Below are 22,411 nucleotides of genomic sequence, written 5' to 3' on the forward strand. Positions count from 1 at the left end.
TTGGCCTGCACGATGTTTGAAAGCATGCTTAGTGTGAGACTCACAACAAAATCAAAATATGGAATGTTATGAGTTATGAGACTTGGAGGTATTGAAAAAGGCTAAAAAAAAACACCTTGTAAGTTGTATAGATTATAACCATGAATTGAAGAAATAAAGTATATTTATTAAATCTTTTTTTGTGTTTTGTAGATGAATACATAAACAGGTCATATAGTTAACTTGAAAATGTCGTTCGCGCAAAATCTCATCCCTCAGCTGTCATAGCTGAGGGGGAAATCTCCCTCTTTGAAGGTTTCAGAGGTTGGCAGGTATGAGGGATCAATTGACAATTTTTGTCATGTTTGACTTATTTGTAGGAATCTTACTTTCTCTTGATCTATAATAGTTTTTAAAATAACAACCAAAAACTGAAAGTTCATAAAAATAATCATTTCAGGGGCAATAACTCCAGATGTCCAGTGACTATCTACTTGAGTTTTTGAGATATAAGCCAAAAACTGCATTTTCCATTTGTGTTCTATATTTAGCCATGGTGACCATGTTTGTTGACTGACCAGAATAAAAAACACGAACTTTATACTAGATACCATTAGAATTTCTCCATAATTTTGGTTGAAATTGGTTCCTTACTTTCAGAGGAGAAGATCTTTGAAAAAGTTTATGACGAGGACGATGGATCCAAAGTTATGACAATAGCTCACATGGCCCTTAGGGCCAGGGGAGATAAAAACTAAGTTTTATAAAAATAAAAGACAAATTTTCACTAAAACAATATATGCAAATCTCAATATTATGCATAAAAACCGTGCAAAATTTCATTGGCTTGAATGCTACACTTTTGGAGTTTTTTGCATTCATAAAAACTAAGTTTCTTCCAAAATTACTATATTAATATTACCAAAAAATTATATGAACATCTACATATGATGTTCAACAACTGTGCCAAATTGAATTAGACTTCATATACTTTTTTATTTTTTTCCTTTTTACAAGTTTTTTTGTTGGATATAGACAGTCACGAACAGATGGACAAAGTTTAAACTAAAGGGGTCCAGCATCCTCCCTGCGGGCCCTATACAAAATTATTACATTATTTTATACATAGTACTGGATAATTACCAAATTTATCTGTTTTATCTTTCTTTTTCTTTTTCTTTTCCTTTGTTTTTGATTTGAATTCTTCATTGTGATCTGTTTTACCTTTCTCATCCTAAAAAATAAAAAAATAATTAAAATTAATTCTTTGTTTTTAAAAGATACAATGAGAAGTAGCACGCATGTCTTGCAAAGTACTGTTGATTCATTCATTTTTGTGGGTATCAATTTTCGTGGATTGAGGAAAACTTACATTTTTGTGGATATTTGATTTCGTGGTTTTTCAATCTATGCATACAAATCATATAGAAAATTTGTAATTCATTGAACATTTGAATTCATGTTTCACCTGTACCCATGAAACCCACAAAAATTGGTATCCAAGAAATACATGTGTAATAATGAATCCAAAGTATACTCATTGTGTTTACTCCTAATTTTAGACATTGACAGAAATTCCATACCCTGTAAGTATATATTATTAAAATTCACAATATTGTCAAACAGGCAGTGTCTGAATAGCAGATCTTGAAATTTCTGACACAATCATGGCTACTATGATGAAAGAAATTGATCACACAGCTTGTAACTTCAATATGCACTTGACCATATATCAAACACATCTCCTTATTTTGATGGTTATTATCTTATTTGCAATGAAATATCATGTGAAATTTTCACTGTAGTACGTACTGGACAGGATAAAACTTTACCCAAGCCAAGTGTTTTTTTTAATTTGAAACAAATATAAACATTTTTGAAAAATTCCAATTCAATTTACCTAGAAAATTGGTCAAAAACAATGGTGGTATTACCCCTCACACAGAAAGTAAGAAGATAATAGACAAGAGACAGAGATGAAAATGTGTTACACAATATAGCTTACCAATATGAAGCTTGCAATTTTGGTACCACACATCAAGAAGTTGTAATTTGCAGTTGCTGACAAAATTTTTCTCAAACATGCATCAATGTAAAGAACTCTATGTGAATAATAGAAAGTTGATCATAGATAAAAGACAGATTTGAAAATATCTATCTAATATGAGGCCTGGTGCCAAATATCAAGAATCTTTAATTTCCTGATTGCTGAAAAAATTTTAACCTGTGAATATCTTATACATGATTCAATGAAAAGAACGTATAAGTTGAAGGATACAGAAAGGAGTTTACAAATAAAGTTCTGGTTTGTAGTTAATTATAAAATGTAGCAGAAATGTGTTAGATGATGCATAGATTCAGGGACCTGTAAGAGGGTAGGAATACCCTTTACTGTCAGGCATCAAACGGTCATTTTCTGCTACCGTTAGGGACAAAATGGTTAAAATTTTATCTTGATTCGTCAGAGTTCTCAAATAATTATCTGTTAGTAACTACCATTTTTTAAAGATAATTAAATTAACGTGATTCCTCAAAATCTATTGATTTTTTTATCGTCATAAAGAAAAATGTTGTCATGCAACAGTTAACGTAATTTGGCAAGATTTTTTACCATTATCCATCATGAAGGTACCCCCATTACGACCCTCCTATAAGAAACAAAAGTAAAGCAGTATAAATATATATAATTACTGGTACCCTCTCCTTTGGAGTTTAATTACTCTTAATCAAAAGTGTATACCTTTTTACATTCATTATTGGTGGGGAATGCAAATTCTTCCTCTCCAGTTCTCTGTTGGTTACTATTATTTCCATCACTTGGTGCACTATTTGGCTGCCCACTATTGTCTTTCCCTATTTCTGAACTATTACTTTTTCCTTTATCATTTTGATCAAAGTCAGACAAATCTGAATGCCCAAGTTTGTCTTTCTTTTTGTCTGAAACATCTCCACCTGTTTCATCCCTTGGATCATTTCCATGTGATTGGTCACTTCCATCTGTCTTTATGTCTGAAACATTATGAACAACAATGAATAATAAGAGGTGTGCGGTAAACATCAATGAGACAGCAATCCAACAACACAAAAAGACAAACAACAATCATTTCTTTTCTCTATATAACAAAATATTTATTTTTATACTCATTCCAGCTTGTACATGTTGGATAATTGCCAAATAACGAGTATAATACAAGGAACATTTAATTAGGCCTTTTTCTGTTGTAAGACCTTTTGATTTGATTATAATTTTTGTTTGCTACCCCCATCTCAGATGTTTGTTTGGCACATACTATTGTACAGTGATAACAGTTTCACCATTGAAACCTTGAAACTCTTATCCCTATAGGAGTTACCTCCATGTAAACTCTTTTCCTTGTTATCATTATTCCTCTTTAAAAGATAATAAAGATAAAAAATTCCAAATTGTTCGTTATATCCTCATAATTTTTCAATCAATTTTGACGGAAGTGATACAGACTTACATCTAATGGGAGTTGTTTTTCTTCTCAATTTTGACATAAGTGATACATTTGAACGTTGAAATTTTAAACCGCAAGTCTGATGATAGAGACACATTATTTGATATGTTGGTCCTTGGTCCAATAGCAGGAAACTGAGATCAAAATCATGTTCTAATTTTGCTTGTTATCATTATTCCTCAGTAACGAAAACAATAAACAATAAAAGTTTTTTTCAACAAACTGTTGGTTACAACTTGGCGCAACTTCAATACATTTGGGTCGAAGTGTGTTGGTGATTTTTTCATCGTAGCTTTCTCCCCATATATATTTAAAATCTGTTAAACTCCTCATCCACAAATAAAACTGAGCTGAGGTCTTTTGATTTGAAATCTATGACCTATGACCTTGAAATAAAGGTAAAGTCAATGATCAATTTGACTTAATAGAGTTCGACCTTTATAAAATCATAACTTAATACTTGTCAATGATAAAACCGATAGGTCTTTTGCATATGACCCTGAGAGAGGGGTTGAGCGCTCACAAACATGTTTAAGCCTGCTCTTGTCACTGGATCTCGCTTATAAGTCGGTACTCCTTTCTGGATCTTAATTTTACTCCCAAATTTCCAACTTATAAGAGCGCATCAACAGTATATTTTTCAATATAAATTTTCAATTCAACAATTTTGACACAGTCAATTTTGATATGCACTGTCAAAATATGCAAATAAATAAAATACCTTAATGACTTATATTACTTTTAATATATTTCAGTTTGAAATGTGTATGTTTCATGTAAAAACAAAAAATCATTTTATTACTTTTCCGAAAGATTCAACTTTGAAACAGAAAGAAATATTTTACTCTGTTCCTTAATTTATTGGTCTATAGGACAGTCCCTAAGATGAAGACTGAACGTGTTAAAAAAAATGTGAGGTCATACAATAATTGGGAATAAAAAGCCATAGACATTTTTCTTGCAAATTATAGAAATGTACATAAATTGCTAGGAATAGAAAACCTAGGTTTAAGTCTGAAGGTCCAATTTCCCTTTTTAGGCACTAAATTTCGTCATTATGTATTCTAATAACACAACATTGTTGTGCAGCTATTCCTGCCTTACACTAAACATCTATGCAAAATACTGTCAAATATGAATTTATTGATGACAGAAAAGTCTTCATTTGCCTTGAATTTGAGGCCCCAACAGTATATTTCACATGCTTAAATAATTATACAATATATATTCGTTTTTTCTTTGCAAATGCTTTAAAAATCATGTAACTGAAATTGAGTAAAAATTGTCTTAAAAATTTCTTGAGCAATTGCCACTAAGCAAACTTATTACTAGGAGTGTGTCCCTTGATCTCTGAAAATTGTCTTTAAGAGAAAATTTATCTACTTGCAATAGATTGAAGCATCAATGCTATCAAATATTTGACATTATTAAATTTAAAGGGGCACTGCTGTCAAATTCATGTTTACCGATTTGACTCAAATTCTTATATTCGACTTATAACATACTAAAACGTAATTCCAAATAAAAAAAAGTCTAAAAAAATGCATAAAATTATGTATCAGCATTTCATGTGTATTTTAGTCTAGATGTCATCTAATTAACCATCCGGGTGACCTTCCAAAGACTGACGACGGTTATATAACCCGCTATAAACATAAACATAGTTTAAATAGATAGTGATTTAACTCGTGCAATTGGATTTTTTTAGGTCTGTTTGATTTCATATTATAGGTTAAAACAATATGTTAACAAGCATTCTGATAGTATTGCATGGCAATACATAGTCCCCTACCGGTTAAAAATTAATTTTACTGGAACAAAATGCTAACTTGATCTATAACTTGTCATGGTGTAAACTAAATAACAAATATCAAGTCAATATCTTCAAGCATGACAAAAAAAAGTGTGGAAAACTGATTATTTATGTGAATTTTCTAAGTCCAAGGACCATAACTCTGCAGACCGGCACAGAATTCGAACTTGGTCCGTAACTTGTCATGATAAAACTATATACCAATTATCAAATCAATATCTTCAAGCATGACGAAAAAGTGAATTTTCTAAGTCCAAGGACCATAACTCTGCAGACCGGCACAGAATTTGAACTTGGTCTGTAACTTGACATGATAAAACTATATACCAATTATCAAATCAATATCTTCAAGCATGACGAAAAAGTGAATTTTCTAAGTCCAAGCACCATAACTCTGCAGACCGGCACAGAATTCGAACTTGGTCTGTAACTTGTCATGATAAAACTATATACCAATTATCAAATCAATATCTTCAAGCATGACGAAAAAGTGAATTTTCTAAGTCCAAGGACCATAACTCTGCAGACCGGCACAGAATTTGAACTTGGTCTGTAACTTGTCATGATAAAACTATATACCAATTATCAAATCAATATCTTCAAGCATGACGAAAAAGTGTGGAAAACTGATTTTTTGAGTGAATTTTCTAAGTCCAAGGACCATAACTCTGCACAAAATCATTAGACCGGAACAAAATTCAACTTGATCTGTAACTTGTCATGATAAAACAATGTACCAATTATTAAATCAATATTTTCAAGCATGATGAAAAAAGTGTGGAAATCTGAATATTTGAGTGAATTTTCTAAGTCCAAGGACCATAACTCTGCACAAAATTATCAGACCAGAACAAAATTCGAACTTGATCTGTAACTTGTCATGATAAAACAATGTACTAAATGTCAAATCAATAACTTCAAGCACGAAGAAAAAAATTGTGGAAAACTGATTTACTGATTTGCTGAATTGCCGAATTGACGGATGGACAGACAGACAGACAGATAGACAGACGGACAGAGTGCAAACCTAAAGTCCCCTTCGACTTCGTCGGTAGGGGACTAATAATCGTTTTTACCTTCATATAAGAATGAGTTTTTGTAGATGGAATCAGTCAATCAAATGGTTTACCCTTGTTTCACTTTCAATGTTGACATTCTTTTCCTTTTACTAGCTGAACACGCCTAGTTCATGAGTAACCCATCTCTAGCTAAGAGGTTCAATTGAAGTTCACATGAATACGGATTTAATGAGGTCTAATTATTCACTTGCAAGTGAATAATTTATTAGCAATGTTTCTTTGCTTATTTTGACAATACTGAACCAAACTGGCTGCTAAAAGCGAATTCTTATTTCAATATTTCACTTTCATTAATGATTGAACAAAAAAAAATCATATTTTATTTTTTTCTATATCTTGTAGCTAGTGCCCCTAGCACGAGGTTGTTAAATGTGATATATACTTTTTTGTGCTTCTTTGTTAAATATTTGTTTGTTTTTGTTGTGATTAAGATTGTGACACATGTTGACTGCTGTACCCCTATTTTGACATTGTTACCTATTATGTCTGTTTGTTTTATTCATGCATCGTTGTCAATATAATGGAATTTGATGCGACTGTCATACAAGTGAGAGGTTTAGCGCTATAATACCAGGTTCAATCCACCATTTTCTACATAAGAAAATGCCTGTACCAAGTCAGGAATATGACAGTTGTTGTCCATTCGTTTGATGTTTTTGTGCTTTTGATTTTGCCATTTGATTAGGGACTATCCGTTTTGAATTTTCATCAGAGTTCAGTATTTTTGTGATTTAACTTTTTAAGGGATGAATTACTACCATTTCATACACTTGCTGGTTGTTAGTTGATAAAAGTTTAAAGATTAAAGGACAACTGTAACCATGGTAACTGAATGATAATGATTTTCTGCTATTCCTAAATAAGACAGAAAAAAATTGTTCTCTTGATTGTTTCCAACTGCCATATTTTCTTATGGTTGTGAAAGGATCTGTTTACCTAAAAATAATGCTATGATCTCTTTCACACATGCATTTTTTAGATTCTTACCATCATTATTATGTGCCGATTCTGTTTTCCCAGATTTCGTGTCAAGAAATCCTGATTCTGGCAAGTCTGGAGTTTCCGAGTCTTTTCCTATATGGGCAAAGTCTACAGTGTAAACAAAAACGATTTTTATTTGATGGTATAGATGAATGTTTGATGTTGCTCAGCAAGCTATCATGCAGTCAACCTATTACAGATCAGTAAATTAAGAAAATAGGTATATGATACTCTGCTTTGTTACCTACACATAAATGATGACTCAAAAAAACTTAAAGAGTCCATTGAAAACATTGTCAACCTGCCCAAAATCAATGTCCTAGCTAGTTCAAACCCCATCAGTCTCTGCATTTCCATTAAAAAACATTACTGCTTAGCTGAGCTTAAACGCAAATTCAAATATTTAAGGCCATTGGTTTCACCTAGTGTATTAATTCAGAAATTATTGTGACTACAATTATTGTGATTTCACGAAAATCTGCATTTAAAGATATATTTATCAAATATCAAAATGTGAGTTCTTATTATTGTGATACTAAACCAGTCACATTATTTGCATTAATAATAAAATGCTCCGCTGGGCGCAGCTTGATACGACCACAAAGGTCAAACCCTGAACAGTTGGGGCAAGTATGGACACAACATTCAAGCTTGATACAGCTCTGAATTTGGATTGTGATTAAATATTTGACACAGCATAGGTTTCTGACACAGAATGAATGTGGTCTAAGAACTTAAAGTTTTTTAATTTACCTATTACGGTCCAATATCCAAAATTTAAATACATACACGGTTAGATTCAGCATATCAAAGAACCCCAAAATTCAATTTTTGTTAAAATCAAACTAAGTTTAATTTTGGACCCTTTGGACCTTAATGTAGACCAATTTAAAAACTGGACCAAAAATTAAGAATCTAAATACACAGTTAAATTTAGCATATCAAAGAATCCCAATATTTCAATTTTTGATGAAATCAAACCATATCATTATTTTTTGCTTTTATATATAAATAAAAAATAACCAACTTAAAATGGAAAATTTTAAAGAAAAGAAAAAAAAGGAAAAAAAAATCCCCCCCAATTTTTTGAACCCCCTTATAATTCATCACCCCCAAACTCAATCCCAGCCTTCCCTTTGTGGTATGGTACCTTGCAGTATAATTTCAGAGAGATCCATACACTTGAACACAAGTTGTCTGGAAACTGTAAAATTGCTTGTTTTTTGGCCCCTTTTTGGCCCCAAATTCCTAAACGTTTAATGCAATAACCCCCAAACTCAAAGCTTTCCCTTTGTGATATGGAACCTTGTATTTCAATTTCATAACAATCCACACACTTACACACAAGTTATTGTCCTGAAACTAGAAAAAGGCTTGTTTTTTGCCCCTTTTTAGCCCCTAATTCCTAATATTTTGAGGCAATTACCCCCAAAATCAATCCCAGCCTTCCCATTGTGGTATGGTACCTTGCAGTACAATTTCAGAGAGATCCATACACTTGAACACAAGTTATTGCCTGGAAACTAGAAAAATGCTTATTTTTTGCCCCTTTTTGGCCCCTTAATCCTAAATGTTTTGGGCAATTACCCCCAAACTATATTCCAACTTTCCCTTTGTGATATGGAACCTTGTAGTATAATTTCAGAAAGATCCATACACTTACACACAAGTAATTGTCATGAAACTATAAAAATGCTTGTTTTTTGCCCCTTTTTTGGCCCCTAATTCCTAAAATTTTGAGGCAATTACCCCCAATATCAATCCCAGCATTCCCTTTGTGATATGGAACCTTGTGGTACAATGTCAAAGAGATCCATACACTAACACAGAAGTTAATGTCTGGAAATTACAAAAATGCTTATTTTTGGCCTCTTTTTGGCCCCTAATTCGTTAACTGTTGGTACCATAACCCCCAAAATCAATCCCAACCTTCCTTTTCTGGTATTGAACCTTATGGTAAATTTCATAGAGATCCATTCACTTAAACTAAATTTATTGTGCGAAAACCAATGTGTCTTCGGACAATCACGCCAACGTCATACCAATATATGACCGCAAAAAAAATTTTAACATCGCAATAATTTCTGAATTTACAGTGGTTAAACCTGAAAATCTGATCACATAAATTTAAACTGAACTCTTCAAAATAATAATATTTTATCTTCAACATATGTATGAAAGGTAATGTGAAGGATACTGTGGATTCATTTATTTTTGTGGGTACCATGATTTTCGTGGATTGCAGAAAACTTGCCTTTTCGTGGATATGTGATTTCGTGGTTTTGCCAAAGCCTGCATAACAACCTGATAGAAATTTGTAATTCATTGAACATTTAAATTCATGGTTCACCTGTACCCACGAAAATTGGTATCCAACGAATAATAATAAAACCGCAGTTTTGGCAATGTGACAGCATAAAGAGACAGAAGACATCTAGAGGTCAACATAAACATCTGTACATATAACATGTATTATATAATAAGATAGTAGATATGTTGTTCTGATACCGTATTTAGTTTTGTATAAATTACACACTTTTTACCCCAAAAATGTAGTTGGTAAAGGGATGCGTATAATACATACTATAGACGATTTTTTCATTTTTTTTTCACGATTTTGAGGGATGAAAAGGGGGTGTGTATTATACACAACTACATACTTTACACAACTAAATATCCAATGTCGCTATTCAAATGATTTTTTGTATTTATTGAGTATTTATATACCGGTATATAGATTATCACACACTTTTTTTTATAAATATATCAGCCTTTACCGTATATAGGGAAAATGTTTCAATTTTACCAGTATTTAGGCACAAATATACTGAACTAATTCATAAACTTGTATCAGCCTGGTAAGTTTTGGGGGACTTCTAATTGAGGACTCACTATAAGATTTGTCTTTGATTTCTGTATAATCTGGCTTATCATTGACAGGTGATACAGCACTGTTATTCATATCTGACCCTTTGACCTTTGGGTCCATTGTATTAAGTTCAGATTGTTTGTCTTCTTTAATATTCGCATCTGTTGCCTTTGCTTCAGTTTCAGTATTCTGTAACTTAGATTTTATAACCTCAGATTTTGGGATTTCAGGTTTTACAGATTCTTGCTTCACTGGCATGTTTACTTGTTCATTTGCCTCTGTGTTACCATGGTGTTTACTATCAACAGAACTTTTCATATCACTTGTCCCTTTTCTTATTTTAGCAATTTCTACAGAATTTTGTGTATTTTTATCAATGCCATTTTGAGTAGCTTGCACACCCTGACCAGGATCGTTCTGATTAACAGTATCTGATTGACAAGGTCTGTACTCTTCTTCCATCTTGTGCCTTTTATTTTCTTTTGAATTTTTTCCTGTGCAATTTCCCATTGTCTTTTTTATACCTGGTAAAATATAAAAAAAACATGACTTGGGTATTCGTGTTTAAAACAGTGCACTGAATAATTTAAACCCAGGAATACCACAAATAGATATTATAAACTAGAGACTCTAAAGAGCTTGTTTTGCTCACCTAGGTCTATGTGCATCTTGAACAATGGACACTTTCCAATATTGTAGACTAGAACAGAATTCATGACAAAAATATCATTGCTGATCATTTTTTCTGATTTAGGGTCTCTCAATTTTCTTTAGTTTTTGCCCAAAACACATAAAGGGTAAATGATTCATTGTATTTAATGGGCAATAACTCCTATAAAGATTCAAATATCTATTACTGGAAAAGTTGACTTAATACTACAACTTGTCTTGCTGATCATTTTTATCATTTAAAGTGTCTATCTATCTTTTGTATATTCAAATTAATAGGCAAAAACATTGAAGAATTAAATAACTCCAATAAGGAGTTGACTGACGATTTTCACCATTTCACTTAATATCTGTAGATCTTTTCTTGCTGATCATTTTTGCAATTTAAATAGTCCATCTATCTACATGATCTATTATAATTTTTAAGATAATAGGCAAAAACACTAAAAATTGGTAAAATCGTCTGAAAAGATCGATAACTTTGATAAGGAGTTGTCTGACGATTTCAGCCAATTGCCACTTATTTTTAGATCTTATCTTGCTGATCATTTTTGCTACTTAAGATTTCTATCTATCTATCGCATCTTTCAAAAATATTGTAAAAACTTGTCAATAAAGGGAAATAACTGCAATAAGAATTTGGAGTTGTCTGACGATTTTGGCCATGTTGACCTTATTGCAGATTGTATCTTGCTGTTCAACTTCATTTTAGTCCAATTTAAATTTCTCTATATATCTATATTTATGGCTTTCAAGATAATAGGCAAAAATTCAAAACAAATGATAAAATTCGTCATTTAAGGGCAATAACTTCTAAAAGTAGTCATCTGAAAGTTTTTTTTTACATAAATTGACACGAGGTAGAGATCAATATTCTAACCATTTTTTTTAGGAAGTTTCATTAAACTGCAAAAAGGTGTTCAGGATTTGTGGATACAAAATAAATATTAAACCCCTTTGTATTACAAATGGACTAACAATTGGATTTTTATGGCAATAAAAGGGGGGCTAAAATTAAAGTTGAAATAAGTGGCATATAGGACGTACTGAAAGGGAGTAGATTCGATAAAGCCCTTTAATGGCCCCTATTTCTAGCTAAAATTTTAAATTATGATTTATTGACAAATATCACAATAAATCATAGCTAACACAATATCCAAATAGGAAATATGTCTATTTGTTAAAAATCTAATTTGTACATTGTTATATTAGCATTCTTTTCATAATGTCACAATAAAGTTCACATTTTGATTTTCCACCAAACAGTCAATGAAAACAACTAAATTTCCATTGATTTTTTTAACTGAAAACACATAGCCCATTCTTCATTAAAAGAAAACTTTAAAAATATTTTTTTTTGTAGAATTTTCATATTTTACTTGAATGTTCAGCTTGTCTAATTCTGTGCTATACATAATAAAATTAATTGTTTCCCAAGCCTACAATTGGTTGAAATCAAGACTTTTTTGTCTAATTTCAGCAAAATCTCTAATAATTGCTTGTTAGAGTTTTAAATTTTGCTGATTTATACGAAAAGCTGAACAAATATATTTCTATTTCACTTTCTTTTATACATGTCTTTTCCTCAGCTTGAAACATTTTGTATTTTGACAGGTTGGGAACATTTAACCCCTCAAGGTAATGACTATCCCTTTTATGCGAGGCAGTTAATTTCAAGTGATAATTTTTTAATTTTTTTTTAAACCACTTTTGAGTACAAAAGGGCAAATATTTATATTACACTAGAACACACCCGCGACATCGCGGATCCGTGACTGAATTAAAGTATCTAATTATGTATAACACTTTTGTTTAATAAGCCTGGATTTTCAGTATTGGTATTGTTATCTGATAAAGTCATGCTGTTATAAGATGCACAGTTTTCTCTGCTTTTAAAATCTTTCTGTTTGAACCCGTCGACCTGGAACTAATTATTATTTCAAAAACAAAAGGGCCTGGAATGGTGTAATTTTTAATCAATATTATATGCCATTATCCTATATTAGTTATATATAAAGTTGAATTCTTTTATTCGCAGTTTTTACGTAATGCCGGCTAACAAATTGGAAACTGTACTTACCCTTATTTTAAGTCTAGATTTTTAGTATTCATATTGTCAATATTATAAATTCATGCTGATTAAAATACTACAATAGGAAACAATGATTATGACCCGTGTATATAGCCAATCCCAAATACACCGTTTGGTGGTGCGCCTGACAGATGCGGAATGTACAGACTAGGTAATAGGTAACAGGTGACATATACTATTGGTATCAGTATCGGGTTCAATCCGGAACTTGTTATTTTTTGGTAAATTCCCAATATTAATTATGTGGAAAACAAAAGGGCCTGGAATGGTGTAATTTTTAATCAACACCATTGTCCTATATTAGTTATATATAAAGTTGAATTCTTTGATTCCTCGTTTTTACCCCATGCCGGCTAACAAGTTGGACCTCGTTATTTTAGTATTATAGATGTATATTTGACAATTTATAAAAGTAAACCATTATAGGTCAAAGTACGGTCTTCAACACGGAGCCTTGGCTCACACCGAACAGCAAGCTATAAAGGGCCCCAAAAATTACTAGTGTAAAACCATTCAAACAGGAATTTTACCAACGGTCTAATCTATATAAAAAACGAGAAACAAGAAACACTTATGAACCTCATCAACAAATGACAACTACTGAACATCAGATTCCTGACTTAGGACAGGTGCAAACAATTGCAGCGGGTACTTATGAACCTCATCAACAAATGACAACTACTGAACATCAGATTCCTGACCTTGGACAGGTGCAAACAATTGCAGCGGGTTAAAAGTTTTAATGGTACCAAACCTTCACCCTTATCTGAAACAATAGTGTAACATCACAACATAGAAAGACACACTATAAAATATCAATTGAAATGGCTTACTGTGACTTGACTGTAAGTGTTGCTCTCAACCTATTGCAACTTATTCAAAATTCTGACCATATTGCAATTTGTTTTATAAAACCAAACTGTTCAACTATAGGTTTCATACAATTTTTCTGTTGAAAAGTCTTCTATGTTCATAAGAATCAGACATCATTTGAATTAAAACATTTTATATTCAGTAAAATATGTGTGAAATTACAATACGTTGTTAGGAAGTTTCCATGGGAGATAATCAATTTTTCTTTCGAAAAGTCTTCTATATTCAAAAGAGTAATGTTTTAGGTTATCTCCCATGGAAACTTATTAACAAAGTATTGTAATTTCACATATATTTTACTGAATATAAGATGTTTTTATTCAAATGATGTCTGATTCTTTTGAATATATATATAGAAGACTTTTCGAAAGAAAAATTGTATGAAAGCTTAGTTTGGACCTTTTTATAGCAATTCAAAATTTCTATCCATCACCTTTAGCATGACAATAACAATAAAATTTCTATACAAACTGTTAGACTGATTTTTCATAACAACATTGAAGTGGAATTAAAGTCTGATAGGATTGTAAGTATGCTTTATTTTATCACCTTGCACTTTCACAATTTGACTGTGGTTTTCTACAGCAGTTTGTTCAAATTTCTGACCAGTTGAACAGTTTGGTTTTATAAAACAAATTGCAATTTGGTCAGATTTTTGAATAAGTTGCAATAGGTGGAGAGCAACACTAACAGTCAAGTCACAGTAACTCAATCAAAAGACATAGTAGACACCAGTGAACATACACTGAACAAATAAATTTGATCTATGATACAATGCAAATACAAAATAAATAAACTAAGGGAAGAATAATTAAAGTATCATGTTATACCGCTGTGAAATGTTAAACAATTTAAGAAAAACAATATGCTTGAACAAAAATATGTCTGTTTTCGTTTTTTATGTCCATTTTTTATTTTAAAGTTTTTTTTTTAATTTTATGTCTGTCTTTGTTCTTTAAGTCTGATTTCGTTTTTGACCTCTGTTTTTAATATTTTAACGTCTGTTTGAACAATTTTTATGTCTGTTTTCGATTTTGAACTCTGCTTTTGGTTTTAACATCTGTTTTTTTAAATTTTGTTCAATTTTGCTAGAATGGCTGCCAATTAATACAATTCGTCTATCTGGTATTTATATTGACAAAACATATTGGAATATGCATGGACTTCAATCTTCTTTATTATTGAAAATAAAAGGACCCCTCTTTTAGAAGAGTTGTTTCAAATATAATAATGAATTTCCCCCCTTTTAAGTTAAAAAAAGGTTTTTCTTATTTCTTTACCACCACACTCAACAGCAACAGCCTTATGTATTTTGATACAAAATAGTACTTAATATTATCAGACACAACCACTTGTTAAAAAAAAAAAAAAATCATGTAAACCTTCATATTGAGGTATACATAATTATTTTTTTAAGAGACAAGTGCCTGTACGTGTGCAAATATTAAGTAATATATTGTATTAAAATACAAAATTTGGCCCTTACCGAACATACTCCTGTAACGGAGATGCTGAAATAATCTCCCTTGACAAGAATATTGGATGACGCAAAATGAACTGCGAAAGAGCGGAATAATGAATTGAATACTTAAATGAAATTATATTGTGATGATTTTGTAGACGTTTCTTCAACTTACTGGATATTTTGTAGAAGACTTTGCCATTCTTATGGAGGAATTATACCTACTAAGATGTACTTGTGAAAAGAATAGACTTATCAAAGAAACATTTTGTACTGGGTCTGAATTTAAGACCAAGAGGAGCTGAAATAGCTCCGCACTCTTTGACTGTGGATTTTATTTACCTAAATTATGTTTTGGCTTTATCATAACTGGATAAATTTTATTCAGAATATAAAAGTATCTGAACATCTGTTTTTGGTCTCATTTGCCAGAGCTCAGTCCCAGTGGAAGGAACCTTTGTCCGGATGAGCCAGACACGTTAAATCAACACGAGGGGATGGTGACGCATAGCCACCCGACCCTCCTGTTACATTTTATGGTGGCCAATGTGGGGATGACTTGAGTTGAAACTTGGTAGTGAGATCCAGATAAGATACTTTGATTTTTACTTAACTAAGTTTTTCGATATTTTCACACACTTATATAATTACAGTATATGAATTTTATGGTACCATTGTATATTATGTTGTTGTTGATTTTATGTATGAAACTTGATGTTCACATATTACACTATTGTTAAATGGAATAAACTTATGGTTTAAATAGACAAATTTTAGGAAATGTTATAGAATATGATAATATATATAGAAGTAATATACAGTATACAACTGTTAGTATTTGAGACAGAGGATAATTGTATTTGAGAGTTCAATGATTACATACATTACATTTTGTACACACTTTTAAGGTTTTGCAACCACATGAATACACTTACTTTCTTAAAACATGTAATTATTTTTAAGCATATAGTAGCGATATAACTTTGCACTGGATGTGTTGTTTTCTCACTAGGGTTGAGAATTATTTTTGTGACCAGAGTGGTTAGGTTAGACTAGTATACTTCCGAATATGTTAGTAGGGGTATCTGGTATAGCTGCTACTGGTGAGATTTACATCCACAAGTCAAGATTGACTAGTGTGCTTGTATATCTGTGTATTCTTTTATCTTTTGTCTAGTGTGTATGTTAATGTGTCTTTCATTTTGGTGAAGTGTTTACAGAGTTAACTGGTGAATACCATTAATAGGACTTGGGGGAAAAATAGTACCGGTACCTAGGTTAGCTGTGTGAATATTTTCAAACACTGTGCAAAAATTTAGCAGTATGAACATTATGTGTATGTTTTGTTTGAATATTGACTATTAAGTATAGTTTTCTCATGTTTGATTTCTACTTTCAGCAAATGTACTTGCTAAACATTTGCATATTCACAGCTTAATTACTTGTCATAGGGTCAATCAAACGTCTCATACATACAAGTGAAAGCAGTTCATCATGCTACAGTCACTTTGATAAATGTGTATAAAGTGATGTGATGATAGACAGTGTGAGATTATTTCGAAAACTTAACTCGAATAAAGCTTCACTGTAATTCAAGTTTTAAGAAAGGAGGAACTTGTAACAGAGATGCTGAAATAATCTCACTTGACAAGAATATTGGATGACTCAAAATGAACAATATCACTGTACAAGAGCGGAATAATGAATTGAATATTTAAATGAAATTATTTTGTGATGATTTGGTAGACGTTTCTTCAACTTACTGGATATTTTGTAGAAGCCACCTCCTGTTACACTCCTTTGGCAAAACAAAATCCAGGATGACTTATTCACCCCTTCCCCTACAGACTTTATAAAATGGTTACAGAAAATTATATAATTTCCTCTTTGGACTTAGATAGTCATATACATAAAAGTGACAAACAAACAAAAGGAAACTACATCAAAAACTCCTAAAATGGAATACAAATTCTTTTACCTGTTTCTCTTTTTTTTTAAATCGTTAAGAACTGCTTTGATTGAATCAAGGGAATGTAGGTAATCATCAAACACTAATCAAAAGACTTTACAAGGTAAATGCTAAATTTAAATTCGGGAAAACATCATTCGTTGAACTTTCGGTTTCTAAATTTAAATTTGGGAAAACATCGTTTGTTGAACTTTCGGTTTCTCTTTTTATTGTAAAGTGTAGATCTAAATTTCATTTTTTATGATTTTCCATGTTCCATTAGTTTCATATTTTACTTTTACATTTTTGCAGCTTATACCGTTCAAGTAAGAAAATTTAAACTTTTGAACTTCAATGTACATAAAAATGTGGTTTAATAATCAATCGGTTTAAAATGGAAGATGCTCTTCGGGTTCATGCTAGAATTTTTGTGGTAGTTAGACAGCTCTGGTGATTAAATTTGGCGGGAGATTGGTAGATTTTAAAGAAGATTTTTGTTATTTTATTCGTTGATATCTGCTGATTTTGATAGAAATCAAAAGTAAGACAAACATACATGAATACAGGCAAATGGTAAAATCTCTATATTGATACTAAACAAGTAAACAACTGACGTGATGGCTATCATAGATAACTTAAAAATGATTATTTGAAATAAATAGATATAGAAACATGCATTACCGTGTTTATATATCACAACTCGTTCGCTCTGCCCGTGTCTGTTGTGACGTTTTGGATTTTAATGAACGTAATCTATATATAAATTATTAAGTCAGTGATTTCGTTACCACAAGTTACTTAAGGATTATGTACCCTTGTGTTGATTCAATGCTAAACATAAGGAAATTTTATAGAAAATCCACAGCCTTTCCGCTTGTACTCTCATATTTGACAATTAGGTGCTTGATAGATACAGGATTATTGCATGCAGTGCTAGCAATAAGTCCTTCAAAACAAGTTTATAAATTCAGATATAATAATTTGGTTAAAACAAACCAATTCAAGTACACCTTTTAGGGTGTGCTTGACTTGAGTGACCCAGCACGAGGTGTTTTGGAATACAAAGGCTGTTTAGAACTTTTTGTAAACTATAAACGCTAGCTGATCATAGAAAAACAAGTGAGTAATCTATGTTTAAAATTTTATAACAAAAATCTCTGTATTAAAGCCTGTGGATTTTCTACAAAAATCTAGGTTTTATTTTCACCAAATTCTCTTTTTCTTCTAAATGCAATTAAACTATAAATAATAATGCTTTAAACGAAGTTTCCCCTTGACATATGTACAAAATAGTCCATCTCTTTTATTCATTATCTTTGCTGTTTTGATACTATAGCAGTTTGAAAATTTCGTAATTGACAGGCCACAAAAGGGGTCATAAACCTTAAAACCTTTACTAAATTCCTCCATAGATATAAAGAATTGGTTTTGAAGTTTGGTTGTACCTTTAGAAAACTTATTTCAAATGGGATTGCACATCCTCATTTTTACGGAGATGTTGTTTACCAACCCCAGAAATTTAGAAATGATCTTGGTAAAATTATCAATTTTTTAAATAAACCCATTCTAAAAGGTTTACTGGTTACCAATTCAGCACTGTAATAAGCTTAAGATCTTTGAATATTGTTTTTATTGGTATTAATATTGATTTTGTTATCAGTAAATTAAAAGCAAACTAAATATTATTGTTATATACATATATATATATATGCACATTCATGGCTCTACAATCTGTGGATACCTTAGTATCTTGGCATTGCACAAGGTCATGTTTTTCTCTGACTGTTTATGATGTCTTTACACTAAATCCATTGGATGTTGGATGTGTACTGATTGATAATTTAGTCTTACATGTAGATGCATGATTTTTTTTATTAGTTGTTATTGGCTTTGATCTAACTGTCAGTAACTGCGAGTACTCTCAGATCTGTACTTAGTGTATTTTTGTTGTTGGGATGTACATGTACAAGTACCCTTCCACGTCCACTCTGTGTTTTTGTTAGATGTATTCCTATTTGTATCAATCTGATGAGCTAAGCCTTTTTCAACTGTTTTTTATAGTTTGTTCTTATGTTGTACTGTTTCACCACTGTCCCAGGTTAGGAGGAGGGTTGGGCGCCCACTAACATGTTTAACCCCTGAGTGTGCCTGTCCCAAGTCAGAAGCCTGTAATTGAGTGGTGGTTTTTTCGTTTCTGTATACTTTATTTATTTTATCGTTTATTGTTTTGTACAGTTTGTTCTTGTGTTGTGCTGTTACACCGCTGTCCCAGGTTAGGGGGAGGCATAGGCGGATCCAGGGGGCCCCAGGGGGCTCAGGCCCCCCTTTTGTTGGAAAAATTTGGTTGATTACATAGGGAATCACTGAAGCATGACTGGAGCGGGCCCCCTCTTAGGGCAGTCAGTGCCCCCCCTTGCTTTATGAAAATTTCTGGATCTGCCAGTGGTAGGGTTGGGCGCCCAATTTACACATTTGTTTTTCGTTCATTACTTTGTACATAAATTAGGCCGTTAGTTTTCTCGTTTGAATTGTTTTACATTTGTCATTTGGGGCCTTTTATAGCTGACTATGCAGTATGGGCTTTGCTCATTGTTGAAAGCCATACAGTGACCTATGTCGTTAATTTCTGTGTCATTTGGTCTCTTGTGGAGAGTTGTCTCATTGCTAATCATACCATATCTTCTTTTTTATATTAATGTGTGTGTGGTTTTGTTTTAAATATACGCAAATTTTCATTATTTCATAATACTGATAGAAGAAAATAAGCATTTGTTGGTATATCAAAGGTTCAAAGCAAATAATTAATTATAAGATAATCTAATCTTTATTTATTTCACTATAAAGATCCATATATGAAAAATATATATATAGGATGGGTTTGCTACAAAATGTTCTGATTGATACTTTAAGGATGTACTTAGGTGAGGTTTAGGAATTTTTGTCGGATGTTCAGACTCCTTGGTTTTTTCCCTACAATACAGGGAAAATGTTTTGCCCCATAACACCCATTTTTCTTTTCATATAAGACTTCAATAGCTCATAAAAGGTCATTTACCAATATTTAAGCAGAATCTAGATTTCTTTTCTTTCGATTTGAGACCCAAATAATACCAATGCAAATATAAGGTTAAAGACCGAGTCAACCTTTTCCCGCCATTCTAAAAAATTAAATATCTCAAAAAGGCTCCATAACCTATCATTTTTTTAAGCTTATTTTGTTCCTGAACTAATGCTCTTCTGACTTATAGTATCAATTTTAAATTCTAGAATTTTTTAATTTCACCTAAGTACATCTTTAATTTAATGTTATAAAATATTTTTTTACAAAAATTCATTACAAGACTACTTACTGTACATAGTGCTACTAACATGACTAAATATAGCAAAATTTGAAACTTTATAAAACATCAAATAATCTACTGTAATTAATTGACTTTTCTTTAAATTTATTGTTTTAATAGTATATATAAACTTTGTTATCGTTAAATTTATCTTCTAGTCGCTAATTTTTAGCTCACCTGGCCCAAAGGGCCAAGTGAGCTTTTCATCACTTGGCGTCCGTCGTCGTCTGTTAACTTTTACAAAAATCTTCTCCTCTGAAACTACTCGGCCAAATTTAACCAAAATTGGCCACAATCATCATTGGGGTATCTAGTTTAAAAAATGTGTCTGGTGACCCGGCCAACCAACCAAGATGGCTGCCATGGCTAAAAATAGAACATAGGGGTAAAATGTAGATTTTGGATTATATCTCTGAAACCAAAGCCTTTTGAGCAAATCTGACATGTGGTAAAATTGTTTATCAGGTCAACATCTATCTGCCCTGAAATTTTCAGATGAATTGGACAACCCGTTGTTGGGTTGCTGCCCCTGAATCGGTAATTTTAAGGAAATTTTGCCGTTTTTGGTTATTATCTGGAATATTATTATAGATAGAGATAAACTGTAAACAGCAATAATGTTCAGCAAAGTAAGATCTACAAATAAGTCAACTTGACCAAAATGGTCAGTTGACCCCTTAAGGAGTTATTGCCCTTTATAGTCAATTTTTAACCATTTTTCATAAATTTTTATACGACCGCAATCGTATATTGGTATGACGTTGGTGTCGTCGGCATCGGCGTCCGAAGACACATTGGTTTTCGCACTCTAACTTTAGTTTAAGTGAATGGATCTCTATGAAATTTTACCATAAGGTTCAATACCACAAAAGGAAGGTTGGGATTGATTTTAAGGGGTTATGGTACCAACAGTTAAGGAATTAGGGGCCAAAAAGGGGCCAAAAATAAGCATTTTTGTAACTTCCAGACATAACATGTGTGTTAGTGTATGGATCTCTCTGACATTGTACCACAATGTTCCATATCACAAAGGGAATGCTGGGATTGATTTTAGGGGTAATTGCCTCAAAATTTTAGGAATTAGGGGGCAAAAAAGGGGCAAAAAACAAGCATTTTTCTCGTTTCATGACAATAACTTGTGACGGTGTAAGTGTATGGATCTTTATGGAATTGTACTACAAGGTTCCATATCACAAAGGGAAAGCTGGAATTGAGTTTAGGGTAATTGCCTAAAACGTTTAGGAATCAGGGGCCAAAAATAAGCTTTAAAACTAGTTGTTGGCATGACACGGGTTATGTTCTTCTCATATATGTTATGATGGTATGATACTAAACCCCTAACGGGAAGGATTGTGCCTGATATTCATATGATGAAGACATAATCTTTCAATCAGTTTAATTGAAGTCTGGAGCTGGCATGTCAGTTAACTGCTAGTAGTCTGTTGTTATTTATGTATCATTGTCATTTTGTTTATTTTCTTTGGTTACATCTTCTGACATCAGACTCGGACTTCTCTTGAACTGAATTTTATGTGTGTATTGTTATGCGTTTACTTTTCTACATTGGCTAGAGGTATAGGGGGAGGGTTGAGATCTCATAAACATGTTTAACCTGCCGCATTTTTGCGCCTGTCCCAAGTCAGGAGCCTCTAGCCTTTGTTAGTCTTGTATTATTTTTAATTTTAGTTTCTTGTGTACAATTTGGAGTTTAGTATGGCGTTCATTATCACTGAACTAGTATATATATTTGTTTAGGGGCCAGCTGAAGGACGCCTCCGGGTGCAGGAATTTCTCACTACATTGAAGACCTGTTGGTGACCTGCTGT

The 22,411-nt window shown here is 32.1% G+C and overlaps 1 protein-coding gene across 4 annotated transcripts in view; it reads right to left on the minus strand.

The window, feature by feature from the left end:
• LOC127727978 (uncharacterized) overlaps positions 1-17,413 on the minus strand; it is a 153,854-nt gene extending 136,441 nt beyond the window's left edge. For all 4 annotated transcript variants that reach the window (XM_052235121.1, XM_052235122.1, XM_052235123.1 and 1 more), the window contains exons 1-5: positions 17,275-17,413; positions 10,224-10,724; positions 7,338-7,439; positions 2,720-2,988; positions 1,123-1,213 (exon numbers count right to left, since the gene is read on the minus strand). In XM_052235121.1, coding sequence (XP_052091081.1) covers positions 1,123-1,213; positions 2,720-2,988; positions 7,338-7,439; positions 10,224-10,710 — 949 coding nt within the window. In that variant the 5' untranslated portion in view covers positions 10,711-10,724; positions 17,275-17,413. The remainder of the gene's footprint in view (positions 1-1,122; positions 1,214-2,719; positions 2,989-7,337; positions 7,440-10,223; positions 10,725-17,274) is intronic.
• Between the last annotated feature and the right edge of the window lie 4,998 nt (positions 17,414-22,411).

Source organism: Mytilus californianus, unplaced genomic scaffold (assembly GCF_021869535.1).
Source record: "Mytilus californianus isolate M0D057914Y unplaced genomic scaffold, xbMytCali1.0.p SCAF_2, whole genome shotgun sequence".
In the NCBI taxonomy this organism is placed as follows: Eukaryota; Metazoa; Mollusca; class Bivalvia; order Mytilida; family Mytilidae; genus Mytilus; species Mytilus californianus.